Below are 12513 nucleotides of genomic sequence, written 5' to 3' on the forward strand. Positions count from 1 at the left end.
CTGACAACTCAGCATATCTCAGATAGTGGAGTTTAAGATAATCTGGGACTTTATGCTGCAATCACTGTCTCAGAATGTAACACTTGTCTGCTGTGCAATTAAATAATAAGCAGGATCTGGTTGTTCCTTCTCTCATGAACAAAGGTGTCAAGTTTTCTTCTTCGACTTTGTCAATGGTTCCAGGAATACCCATCAAGCCTATGCTTGCAAAGTATATATTCTTGGATATGCTTATGCCTTTGTTTCTTCTTTAAGTCTTTTTAATTTATACAGGATGCATACTGAAGGACTTTTTATTTGTATTGGTTTTTTTGCTTTGTGGTAGAATCACCAATGGTGTTCCTCAAGCACTGAAGCTCTTCCAGAATAAAGCTTTTTCATGTGAATATAAGTATGCTTTTTTTTTTTCTTTTTTCTCTCTCAAATGTACAGTCTCCTTTCTTTTGCTCTTTTGATTTCCCATGTGTAGTTCTTTATAGAGTTTTGATGATTCTAATTACAAATTAGGCTTAATATGTATGAACAGGTCAGAGTGGTGATGTTGAAATTCTTGGTTGGAGTCAATAATAAGTATTGCATTTGCAATCTCATTTTACATTTTTGGCAGATTAATAATATGCAGTAGTGATGGCAGTGTAGTAGATAAGCCCTCGACTTCAAATGGTTGTACATCTTATGTTCCTGTAGCTTTGTTTATTATCATGATAATTCAGATTTGTAAAGTCTCTTGGTTTGTACTAGAGACTTGCTGTTTAAGAGAAGAGAGGCTGAGGGCTCTTCCCACCCCCAATATGCTTTTATATAATTTTTCTCCGCACATTAACTTACAAGAAGAAAAACGATCAATTAGTTTGCTCTTCACTTGTGTGCAGTTAGTATATTACAGTTTCTTCATCGAAAGAATTAGTTTAGTGTTAGTCACTGATTTGTCAATATATCTTAGTTTTTTCTATTAATTTCACTTTGCTTTTACTTTTGGTAAGTTGGCTGCATTACCTTCTGAACTGGTTTTTGTGGTTGCAATTTTAGATATGATGGTCAGCGTGCCCAAGTTCACAAATTAGTTGAGGGAACTATTCGCATATTTTCACGAAATGGAGATGAATCGACCTCAAGATTTCCGGATGTGATTAATATAATGAAGGAATCATGCAGGCCTGCTGCAATGACTTTCATTCTGGATGCGGAGGTAGGAACATCTTTTTTTTTTTTTTTTTTGATAAGTAATTGTTAGATTAAATGATTAAATTCACAATTTCCTAATAGTTTAAGCTTTTGGGTCAGTTGGTAATTAATCTTGGTATCAGAGTTAGGTCATGGGTTGAATCCCAGTCTCCACTTTAGCATTTAAAGAAGTCCCATGTGTTGGGCCCCCCTAATAAGGGCAGTTTAGGCCCACATGTGAAGGGGAGTATTAACTTAAATGATTAAATTCATAATTTCCTAACAATTTAAGCTTTTAGGACAATCGGTAATTTATTAATAATATATATATATAAATTAATATGCTAAAGAAATGTACTGGGAAACTAATGGAGTATACAGATTGTATACCCATGTTTCCTTACAAACAGGTATAAATACAATGCGACAATAAAATCATGCAATAATGAAGGTCTGCTTGCATCCAAAGACAGCCAGTAGAATAATTCCCACGGGAACTGAGATTTGAATCTCTCTATAAATAGTTTATGTTCCTCAAAAGTCCTCTTATTGCTCCCTCTCAAAAGTTGCCACATTAAACAAGAGGGAGCAACATTCCAAACTCTATTATGGAAAGTAATGGGACTTCAGCACCAATATTTAAACAAATCATTCACTGCCTTTGGCATCATCCACTTCACCCAAAAGATATGAACAAAAATTTCCATATCTATTGGACAATTGGAAACCGCAGTCCACATGAAATGGCAGCCTTTGAGGCTGCTTTTACCCTCCAAACAGCCTTCCAAGGGAAATCAGAGTAGGCATCACCTCTCAACTCCTCATATTAAGATCGAACGCAAACCTCCCATTCCTATTTATGTTCAAGGTGGTACATGATTAACCTCAAGGGGTTAGTCTAGTGGTTCCCAGACCTCATGTGATCCATGGGTTTCCTAACCAACACCTTGGGACCACTCCCAAGGAATTCTTTCCTGTAATTACCTAGTGTGTGTGAGGCGGGGGAACTATACTCACTTTGGTATTACCCAGGTACTTTGAGAGCCCTAGACAGCCACATCAGCAGAAAAAAGAAAAAAAGAAAAAAGAAAAAAAGAAGGTAGTACATGATTGATCACAGGTAAAGCAATGTTATCTGAATCATTCCAAATGTGGTTCTGGTTTTAGGTTGTTGCAGTTGATAGGAAGAATGGCTTCAAACTTATGTCTTTCCAAGAATTATCTTCTCGAGGGAGAGGAAGCAAAGATAACTTGATTACTGTGGATAGCATAAAGGTTTGATACATTATTACATTACCTATTTTCCATCATGATGTGGTTCATGTTTCAATGCCTAAATAAAACTAAAGACAATTTTGCTATTCCTTGGTTTCAATTTATTGAACATTATTTCTTGCTATGCGATTTTGTTATGTTGGGGGTTATAATAATTGTTTGCAATCTTTCCTGAAGAAAATCCTAGTAGTTTCCTTATTTTTACATAATGTAGACTTGTAGTTTGTTGGTGTTGTCGTAAGCTTGGATTCGAAAGTTAGAAGATGTTTGCAAGTACTTTTTCTTCCTTCCACGATGCTCAAGTAATTGGTAATTTGGTAGATAGAATACTGTTATGACTGTAACATTGGCATTTTTAGAACTGGTTCAATTGAATTCAAAGTTGTCAATTCCATTCTGATGGCTGTTTTGGTTTGTTTATTGGATTGGAGTATTTTGATACTGGTTTATACTAGTATACTGTTTAGGAGTTATTACTTTATATATTTAACACAAATAAATATATGACTGTTCATCACATGTAGTTCTATAACATTTCAATTCAAATTCAAGTAATAAAATCCTAACTGTATTCTTCTAGTCCAATACTACCACTTTTTTATAATTTCTAGTATTTGATATTGATTCTTGTGTCTCCTCCCTACTCCCTAGCTTGCATCATCACTCATTAGTTCCTCCACAAATTGACAAACAGCACATCAGTCATCAGTCATCACCCATTAGTTCTCCACCACTGATTGACAAACAGCAAATTACCCAAATGCCCAAAAATAAAAAAGATAAGACAAATTAGCAAATTTGACTTTTGTGAAAGCTAAAAGTAAAGAGAGAGAGAGAGAGAGTAGAAGAAATAACTTAATCTTAAAGCTAATCTTGAAAACAGAAAGTTGGAAACATGAGACTTTTTCTTTGTCGGAGATCTACACAGGGAGGTGCTTCAACTTTTTGCTTCATCAGCTTCATCCACAGCTCTGCAGTGTCACCAGTGTGGCACCTTCATTTCTCCACTGTCCAATCAATCTCAACCTCCAAAGCAACGACAAGGTCTTAAATCCCCAATCATCTATCTTGGCTTTTGACTTGCAATCTGAGAGAGAGAGAGAGAGAGAGAGAGAGAGAGAGAAGGGAGCTTAGAAATGTGTATGAGAGATTGAGAGATGTTAATAAACGGGAAAAAAATTGTGACTAATGGAAAGAAAAAAAGGAAAGTCAAGTTTGTATTGGGTATTGGCTGAAATAAAGAATGTTACTAACAGAAAGAACAAAAAAGAAAGTTAAGAGCCTGTATGGTAACCCTTTTTTTTCCTATTCTCCAAAAGCAGTTTTTTTTTGGTGTCTTCAAAGCTAGTTTTCAATCCACAATATAGACATATTTTGTGTTTGGCTCCTATTTTGAAAACAAGTTTTCAAGATTTAAAAAAAAAGAAAAGAAAGATGTTTAGATGATATTTTCAGTTTTGAGAAAAAGATTATCTTTTGACACATCTAACAGTAATAAACAATCACCATGAAACACCCTTACCCTTGATTCTACAACATTTTCACATGTCTCTCCCTCCCCTTCATGCTCTCTCTAGGTCATATCGCTTCCTCCACTTCCAAAAAGGATAATATAGCCCACCAAACAATCCACCATGGTGAAAGACACAGCGTAGATCCACTAGTGGCTGCGAGCCACCACAAACACCCTTCAAACCCCAAGCCACTGTGACTCTGATTCCCAAGCTATCGCCAAAACCCTCCTTCAAATCCCAAGCTACTGCAACTCCACCTCCTAAGCCACCACAAAACCCCCCTCAAATCCCAAGCCACCATAACCCTTGCTTCAAAAACCATTCAAAATACCGAGATCTTAAGCTACGCTGTTACTGAGAGAGAGAGAGAGAGAAAGAGAGAAGGTTAAAGATCAGCGTCCCTTGTTGGAGATTTCATGGTTGTTTGTTGCCAATCAGACAAGCTGTCACTTGATATGTGTCTATGTTGTTGTTGATGATAGGAACGATTCTCTTCCACATCGAATTCTCTTTCTCGCTCCTTAGCAATGCTACCCATTTGTGGGATTGTTGCGCCTTTTGGAAAATCTGAGGCTTGGGAATTGTCTATCCTACTTTTGAAAAACCAAAGGGGCTTTGCTTTGCTTGAGAGTTTGTGAGGAGTGAGAAAGATGAGAATTTGAGAGGAACGGTTATAATGGAAAATGAGAGGAAGGATTTTTTTTTTGGAATGGGAAGTAATTGAATGCTCCGGGTTTCCTCTCTTCAATCTTCAATGTGCTTTGAGGTACATGGTTTATCATTCCCTATCCCTGTCTAATGCCATGTCGTTTCCTTGGAAATTGGTGTGGCGTTTGAAGGTTCCCTCTAGGGTTGCTGTCTTTTCTTGGACTGCCGCTCTAGGGAAGAAGTTATCTATTAACAATCTTCAGAAGAGACGTGTTATTGTTTTGGATTGGTGTTGTGTGTGCAAAAAATGTGGGCAGTGTGTGGGTCATTTTCTTCTTCATTTCCCTATAGCTTATGAGCTGTGGACAATGGCGTTCTATTTGTTTGGACCAAGGTGGAATAGAGGGGTGATTCATACCAGTATGAAAATTTCTGGCTGAAATGGTGGGAATGGAACATAATAAAAACCTTGATTCATTGAACCTTATTTTGTGTTTGTTCTATGTGCTCTTTTGTCTCTATGTTCATAAAAATTAGTTTATTTTATGTTCTTATCAATCATGATCAAGAGACTGCTGCCTATAAAATTGGGCTCAACATGCTTGTGGAGAAAATTTTGGGTTGGAGCCAAATATTCATTCGAACATGTTACGCACTCACTTTCCCACTGCAAATGTTCAAACCACTTCTGATGGTTGGTTTTAGAAAAATGATTGGAGGTTTGACCAGCATAAAATCTTAGTTATCATCTATCAAGTAGTCCATGTTCTGCCTATCCGGAAAAAAAAAAAGTAGTCCATGTTCTGTGAATGTGTTTTCTGATAGTTTGTTGGAAAATCAGAAAGCTTAAAACTAAGACTGAATAATAATTAAAATAATCCAAATTGCCCTTATTCTAGTAATAACTAAAGTAACTTTCTACTAACTGTAATCCAAATCAGTAACAGTGAATGTGACAACCATTTGTAAACAGAAAAAAGAATATTGTGGGTAAAACAAAAGGAAGAAGAAATGAATGGATAACCATAAAGTGGAATGATCCAAGACCAACAACAAACAAGTTAGTGTCCCTGAATTTGGTCTGAACCTTCACCCATCTGTTTGAACATCCATCCATAAATGGTCCTCTACAATACCCATTTCGTGAACACTCAAGAAATTTTGCATTCAAGAAGCCAAGTTTTTCAGGCATCTCATCAAACACCTCAAGAGAATATAAAAGATACAGTTTCATGTACATGTCAATGTGAGCTGTGGCTGTTTAAACAAACCTCAACATGAAAGATAAAGAAACCAAAGAAATACATAGGAGGAAAAAAAAAAAATCCTGTGATTGTCAGTAACTATTATATATTACCTTAAACAACGTTGCTAAGCTACAGCTAGCAATTAGGATATATATTCCTTGATGCTCAAATTTTTGACTGCATCAAGGACTAGTTAGCAAGAATTAAAATTGAATTCAATTCAGACTTAAGAGTCTGGCCATTGGAGCTTCTGGGAACCTTTTTCATGAGAATTCGGTACAAATTTATTCAACATATCACAGAGGGAAAACAAGATTATGGTTGGACTCGTAGTTCCTATGCACTGATAGTGAAGTTGTAGTTTTAGTTTGCTATGCTTGTGATGCAACTTAAAGAAAAATTAAGACAATGTAGCTTAGACTTCAATTTTTAAACAAATCATTTTCCCCCCCAAAAAGCATACAGTTATGTTCAGATTTTTTTAATTGGTAAGTTACACATGCATTTGGTAGGACTTAAAATCCATACAAGGTGCCACTTGAGTAGAGCATGTTGGTGGTTATGTTTATATGTTAAAATGGCCAAAGAAGCAATCAAGGATCATTAAAGTGACAGGGGATGGAGCTTGGAAATAATTATCAGAAGAAGAAAAGAAAAAGCCTTGAATCAGATGAAAAGAAATTATCAATACAAAAGGAAAATTCATATAAAATGTACTCCTAGCCATTTAACTGGGAAAGCTATTAGAGATTAGTGTTATTATTAATGGATTGGAAAATGTACAAACCAATCCCAAATATGATGTCATAGATTCAGTTCTGATTTGAGGCCAGCATATTTATTTACTACTGATTCAAAAGTTTCTTTCTTCTTTTCTTTCAAACAATGAAATTTGATTTTCTTTCCTAATATCTAGACATCCTTGGTATATTTAGTTATATTTAGTTTGAAACGTGATTTTTTATGCGCTATATCTATTTGGTTGGGAGCTGACACAAGGGTAAAAGAAAATCACTTGAATGATTCTCTCGACATGTCTGCCAGTCGAAATCCAAACTAAGTTGGTTGATTTTTACTACTTCTAAGCCCTAACATAACCGGGATCAAGATAAATGAATTCAATAAGGGTAGATTGGTCCGATTCATGTGGATGATGCCGAAGACAGTCACTTCTCTACTATTTGCATGGAGGAATTGGTTGGGGAAATAGTTTTCAAATATTTGGAATATGGTACCAACTCATCTAATGTGGTTGATTTGGTGGGAACACAATACCCTTCCTTTTGAAGATATTGAGAGACCTTCAGATCTTTTAAAGTCTTTGCTAGTTGGGACTTTGTTTGAGTGGTCTCAAATTTGGGGTTTTACGCGATGTATTTCCATTTATGATTACCTACAATCTGTTAGTACTTATTGATTTGTTTGTAATTGTTTCAAATACAGTGTGTTCATCATTATGATCGTGACATACTTTTATATTCAATAAAACTTCTATTACCTATCAAAAAAAAAAAAAAAGGATTGGTCTGATTCATAGGGTGAGTGGGGGGCCAAGCAGCACTATGATAGATGTGTAGCTTAAACAGAACCTTTAAAATAATATTTGAATGAATCAGATAAAGGAATTTGATTTGTGGAGATAAATTTAGTATGGGAAGATAATTTGTATCATGATGTGTGGTTCATGGGTTAAACTTTGTAAAAAGGAATGAGGTAGAATGTTAGCTTATGACGGTGAAAGATGAATAATTAATTCCTTTTCGTGCAATTCTGCACTTCAAAACTACTTCAAATTAGTCAAATATGAACTATTTAATTCCTTCTTTATCTTGATTGGTGGGTGGAGCATTAAACATGGGAAGTTTGCAAATTTATTATTTGTCAACCTGACCAAGAAATGCACAATGGTTCTATAGCCTGTCTCTGTTAAGGTCCCAAACTGTGGTGATGGATCTTATTGCTGTATTTTTTGGATTTTTATAATATGATGTATATTGTTTATTTTCTGTGAAATTTAAAATTTGCCTTTTATTTTATTTTAGTTTCATTAACTTGTTTAAATTTCTCGATATACTTCTGATGTTTTCTTTACATGCAGGTTGACATTTGCGTGTTTGTCTTCGATATCATGTTTGCTAATGGACAGCAGTAATTATCTAGAACTTTCTCTTGGAATTGTTTTGGATGTTCTTGCCACATATATGTTCATTAAAAATTTAAGACAAATATGTGGAATTGAGATTCAAAATTGCCACATGGATGTTTTGGATTCCCATATAATCTCAAAAAGGTAGAATTGAGATTCAAAATTGTAGATGTATTTTTCTCTTTTCAGCGGTTGGACAAGATTCATGCCTCAACCCACCCATGGATACCTGAGCCAGGCCCTGAGGAGCAAATACTGTAACCAATCCCATACTACCTCCATTTTACTCTCATTTATTTAATAGATCCAGTCCGCATGAAGTTTACTGTAACTTTGGGAAGAATCATAGTATTTTTAGCAGTTTATATCCGTCAAAATTAACCCTTTTACTGACCAATATAATTAATTTACTTTTAATTTATCTCTCAGGTGTGTATGAAACCAAGAACTGCAATTGAGGGTAGAAGTTAAATTTTACAATATCAGAAAAGTTTTTAAGTATACATTTCTTGATCAACTGGAGTCCATTCGATGTATTCTCAGAAAGTGTTGGTCTGGGTTTGACCGCTTCCCATTTGGTGAGCCACCCCAAGGGATTATCCAAACAGATGCTTGGTACATGTGGACGGGTCTACATGTGCTGGTGAATTGGTGCATTGCACTAAGTGTCCCAGATGCCTTGGCCAAAGAATAAAAGTAGGTTATAGAACATAGGGGTAGCCTTTTTCTCCCAAATCCCTCCTTAAACCCAAGATCTTCTCACCATTAGAGGGATAGAGGCTAGGAAGCACGGACGCTTCATTTAGGGGGCTGTACCTATGTCGTATCGGTGCCGTACTTCTGTCATACTGGACTCTTTGTGTTATAGTTTTTCAAAAATTGCTTGTGTTGTGTGTTGTATCCATACCCATACCCAAGTCCGTGCTTCCTAGGGTAAAGGTATCATGTGGCAACAAGGGCCTGTGGTTTTATTCTTATTGTCCAATTTGTTGCTTTTCTTTAGAATAAAGTACAAGTTTAGCTTATCAATTACTCTATTACAGGCTGTTGGGTTTCTCTCTCCGCAAAAGACGAAAATGTATGCATCTCTGCATTCTATGACAGTGTTATTCTATTTTTCTGGATTTAAGAAACCTCTTTTCCTGAAAGTACAATCTAATCTAAACCTTTATCCCCTTTTGCCAAAAACTCTCAGATTTGAAGGATTTGTTTCATGATGAGAAGTTGGGATATTTCGAATATGCAAAGGAAATGACAGTAAGTTCTTGAATTTTATGTTATTTTTAAATTTCTAATAATCATTTTATTATCAATCTAAGGGGTTGGCTTAGTGGTTCCTAAGACCTTATGATGTCCATGAGTTCTTGGGTTTGAAACCTCTAGTCAGAATCTTGGGGCCACTTTCAAGAGACTCCTCCCTATAATAACTTCGCGTGTGTGGGATTGGAGGACTACACACACCTGAGAAAATAGTCAAGTGTTTGAAGTAGTCTAGACACCCTTGTTCTCTCCCCCCCACCCCCCCCCCCCCCCCCCCCCCCCAAAAAAAAAAAAAAAAAATCATTTTGTATTGAATAAATAATAGTTTATTCAATTTATCTGTTTGTAGGTTGAAGCAGATGATGCTTGTTTGACCAATGAAGTCACATTAAATAAGATAAGCTCTTTTCTTGAAGATGCATTCCGCTCCTCATGTGAAGGGCTTGTGGTTAAATTATTAGATTTTGATGCTGAATATTCTCCATCTAAGCGGACTGACACATGGTTAAAGGTTTGTCAAATGAGACTGTATTGTTACTTCAGTATCTAATCGACAATGAGGAAGTAGAGTATTGACCTGTGATTAAAACTGTTGGTTTCTTTGAAGGTCAAGCGAGACTATGTTGAAGGATTGTGTGATTCTCTTGATTTAGTCCCAATTGGTGCCTGGCATGGAAATGGGAGAAAAGCTGGATGGTGAGACCTCTCTTTTATATACTCTTTATGCTGCCTGTGGTTAGCTGCTTTAACACTGATTTGGAATTTGCATGAAATCAAAAATAGTTCCATCTTGCAAAATAATACAAACAAAGATAAGTGTCATTTATTTACCAAAGTAAAGGTGTTGTCAGTAACAAGAATTCTAAATTCTAATTATTTATTGTTCAAGGGAGAGAATTCTAAATTCTATTTGCCAAGAACCTTGTAGCTCAATTGGTTGGCACCTCCTAAAGTTTTTAGACATCCAAGGTTTAAATCTCTCCTCCCCCAACTATCAAATTATCAAATAAAAAGAATTCTACATTCTATTTTGATATCATAAAAATAATTAACAATGGGTGGTAGTTTGCTTGTTGGTGTCTTCCTGGACTTATCAGGTTCAAAAAGTTGAATGGTGAAGGTATGGTTGTAGTGTGTTTCACTTTGTATTGTTGAAAGGTTTGAAAAGTTAACCAATGAAGATTTAGGATGTATAGTGTGTTTCTTTGTAGTGTGGAAATAAATATATAAATAAACAATAGAGACATGTAAGTGTATAAACACATGCAGAAGTGGTGGAAGAGTATGTATTAATTACTAGAATAATTTTTAGTGATTTAATTCCATGCACAGCAATGATTCCTATCTGAATTGGCTATGAGCTCTAGCTTATAACAAGATTTTGGTTTGACTTTTTTATGTTTCAGGTACAGTCCATTTCTTATGGCATGTTACAACCCTGACACGGAAGAATTCCAAAGTGTATGCCGCGTCATGTCCGGGTTCTCTGATTCTTTTTACATAGAGGTAAAGTTGGACGTTGCTTATTTGCATTGTATGTGCATGCTAGTAAAAATATGTTGCTGTTTAAAATAATTTATATTCTTTGACGATATACTTTAATGTTAAATATAGGGACGCTAGTTTTTAATTCAATAGTTAGGGGTGAGGCATTTGAACCCTGAATGTCTCCATTAGAAATACCAAGAGGTGCTAGTTGAGCTACAAGACTCTTGGTAGGGACACTATTTTTTAATATTCTAATGTTAAATAAAGTCAATTGGTGCTCACTTTGATGAAGCTAAAATTTCCAACTTCTAGGTTTTTTTTTTTTTTTTTTTTTTGGTGGGGTGGTGGGGGATGTTAATAGATAGGATGGTGGCACCCCTAGCTGTAGCCCTAGAAAGACAACACTAAGAATGGTACACACTCACTGATGTGATAGGGCTAGGTATGTGCTCCACCACAACATGATAATTGCAGGATTTTAACCAACCATTGAATAAAGAGTATGAGCACATTTACCAATCATCCATCTGCTGCAAAGTTCAATTTCCAGTTGAAACCAAGTGCCCGGTTTGGAGTTCCATAACCTGCAATGTGATAGTATTTAAAGGGTCAGAACCTGCAATGTGTGTTCTGATGCAGATGTGATGTATTTATTTTTAGGTCATGAAAAAAATAAATCTGGGATGGGTTTTTTTCATCATATTTCTTCTCTAAGCATGTAAGGCACTTTCCAATTCTTTGGAGGCAATATTAAATTCCTCTTCCATCAGCACCATATTCAGTGCAAATAATGCTGACATTATCATACAGATGACCAAGTCTTGTTTGACTGGGCTACACCCTCCTTTACTAGAACTGTTTTGGGATCTTATGCCCACAACTAATCGGTGTCTTGGCCAAGGATTCTGATTTCTGACTATTACACATAATTTCTAGCCTTTTGTGGGCTTTTATTTCCTGGTTTTAGTTCATAAATGATGCTGGGACATCCCTTCAACATAATAACTGGGATCTCTACATTGAAATGCAGATGAAAGATTTCTTTTCTGGGGACAAGATTCTGTCCAAAAAGCCTCCTTATTATCGAACAGCTGAGGTGCCTGATAAGTGGTTTTTGCCAGAACTTGTTTGGCAAATAAGAGGTGCAGACTTCACACTTTCACCAGTTCATCAGGCTGCCATTGGTTTAGTTCATCCATCTCGTGGTATTTCAATACGATTCCCCAGATTCATCAATCCTGTGTCTGATAGAAATCCAGAAGAATCCAGCACAGCTGCAGATATAGCCGAAATGTTTCAATCTCAGACTCGAAAGATGGATGTGACATCTGAAGCTTGATTATTTTGGTTTTCAGGTACATTAGCTGCTTTTCTAGTTCAAACAATTGAATGTACAGTGTACAGAGGATGATGCAGTTCCAAATTTTGTATGTACAGCCTGAGAAAAGTGTACAAAAGATGATGCAGTTCCAAATTTTGTATGTACAGTCTGAGAAAATTTGGTAGTAATGTTGTAGCCTTGTAAACTTGTAGATTAAGGGTTTCATCTCGTTTCAAATAACTTTGTTCCAACTTCCCATCCCCCAACACACATTCACAAACAAAACAAAACAAAAAACTTCTTCCCTGTTTTATGTTACTCTGTGAAATTGCATATTATTCTTTAACCGGCTAACACTTTAAAGAGTCTACAAGCCAAAATAACATTTACAATTCCCATTCTACCACGCGAGAGACACTCCAAGTCCGTCATGTTAATCATGTTGACCTA

The 12513-nt window shown here is 35.9% G+C and overlaps 1 protein-coding gene across 4 annotated transcripts in view; it reads left to right on the top strand.

Annotated features, from left to right (window-relative positions):
- Positions 1–12303, top strand: part of LOC115975747 (DNA ligase 6) — a 37109-nt gene extending 24806 nt beyond the window's left edge. Inside the window, exons 9-19 of one of the 4 annotated variants that reach the window (XM_031096661.1) lie at positions 114–211; positions 326–391; positions 1030–1189; positions 2332–2439; positions 7947–7996; positions 9038–9072; positions 9190–9251; positions 9604–9765; positions 9862–9950; positions 10661–10760; positions 11773–12303. In XM_031096661.1, coding sequence (XP_030952521.1) covers positions 114–211; positions 326–391; positions 1030–1189; positions 2332–2439; positions 7947–7996; positions 9038–9072; positions 9190–9251; positions 9604–9765; positions 9862–9950; positions 10661–10760; positions 11773–12081 — 1239 coding nt within the window. In that variant the 3' untranslated portion in view covers positions 12082–12303. Of the gene's footprint in view, positions 1–113; positions 212–325; positions 392–1029; positions 1190–2331; positions 2440–7946; positions 7997–8183; positions 8252–8423; positions 8455–9037; positions 9073–9189; positions 9252–9603; positions 9766–9861; positions 9951–10660; positions 10761–11772 lie in introns of those variants that run through there. The other 3 variants (XR_004088187.1, XM_031096662.1, XM_031096663.1) reach the window with 3 other exon arrangements.
- Positions 12304–12513: the final 210 nt, after the last annotated feature.

The sequence above is a fragment of the Quercus lobata genome, chromosome 2, assembly GCF_001633185.2.
Source record: "Quercus lobata isolate SW786 chromosome 2, ValleyOak3.0 Primary Assembly, whole genome shotgun sequence".
Classification (NCBI taxonomy): domain Eukaryota; kingdom Viridiplantae; phylum Streptophyta; class Magnoliopsida; order Fagales; family Fagaceae; genus Quercus; species Quercus lobata.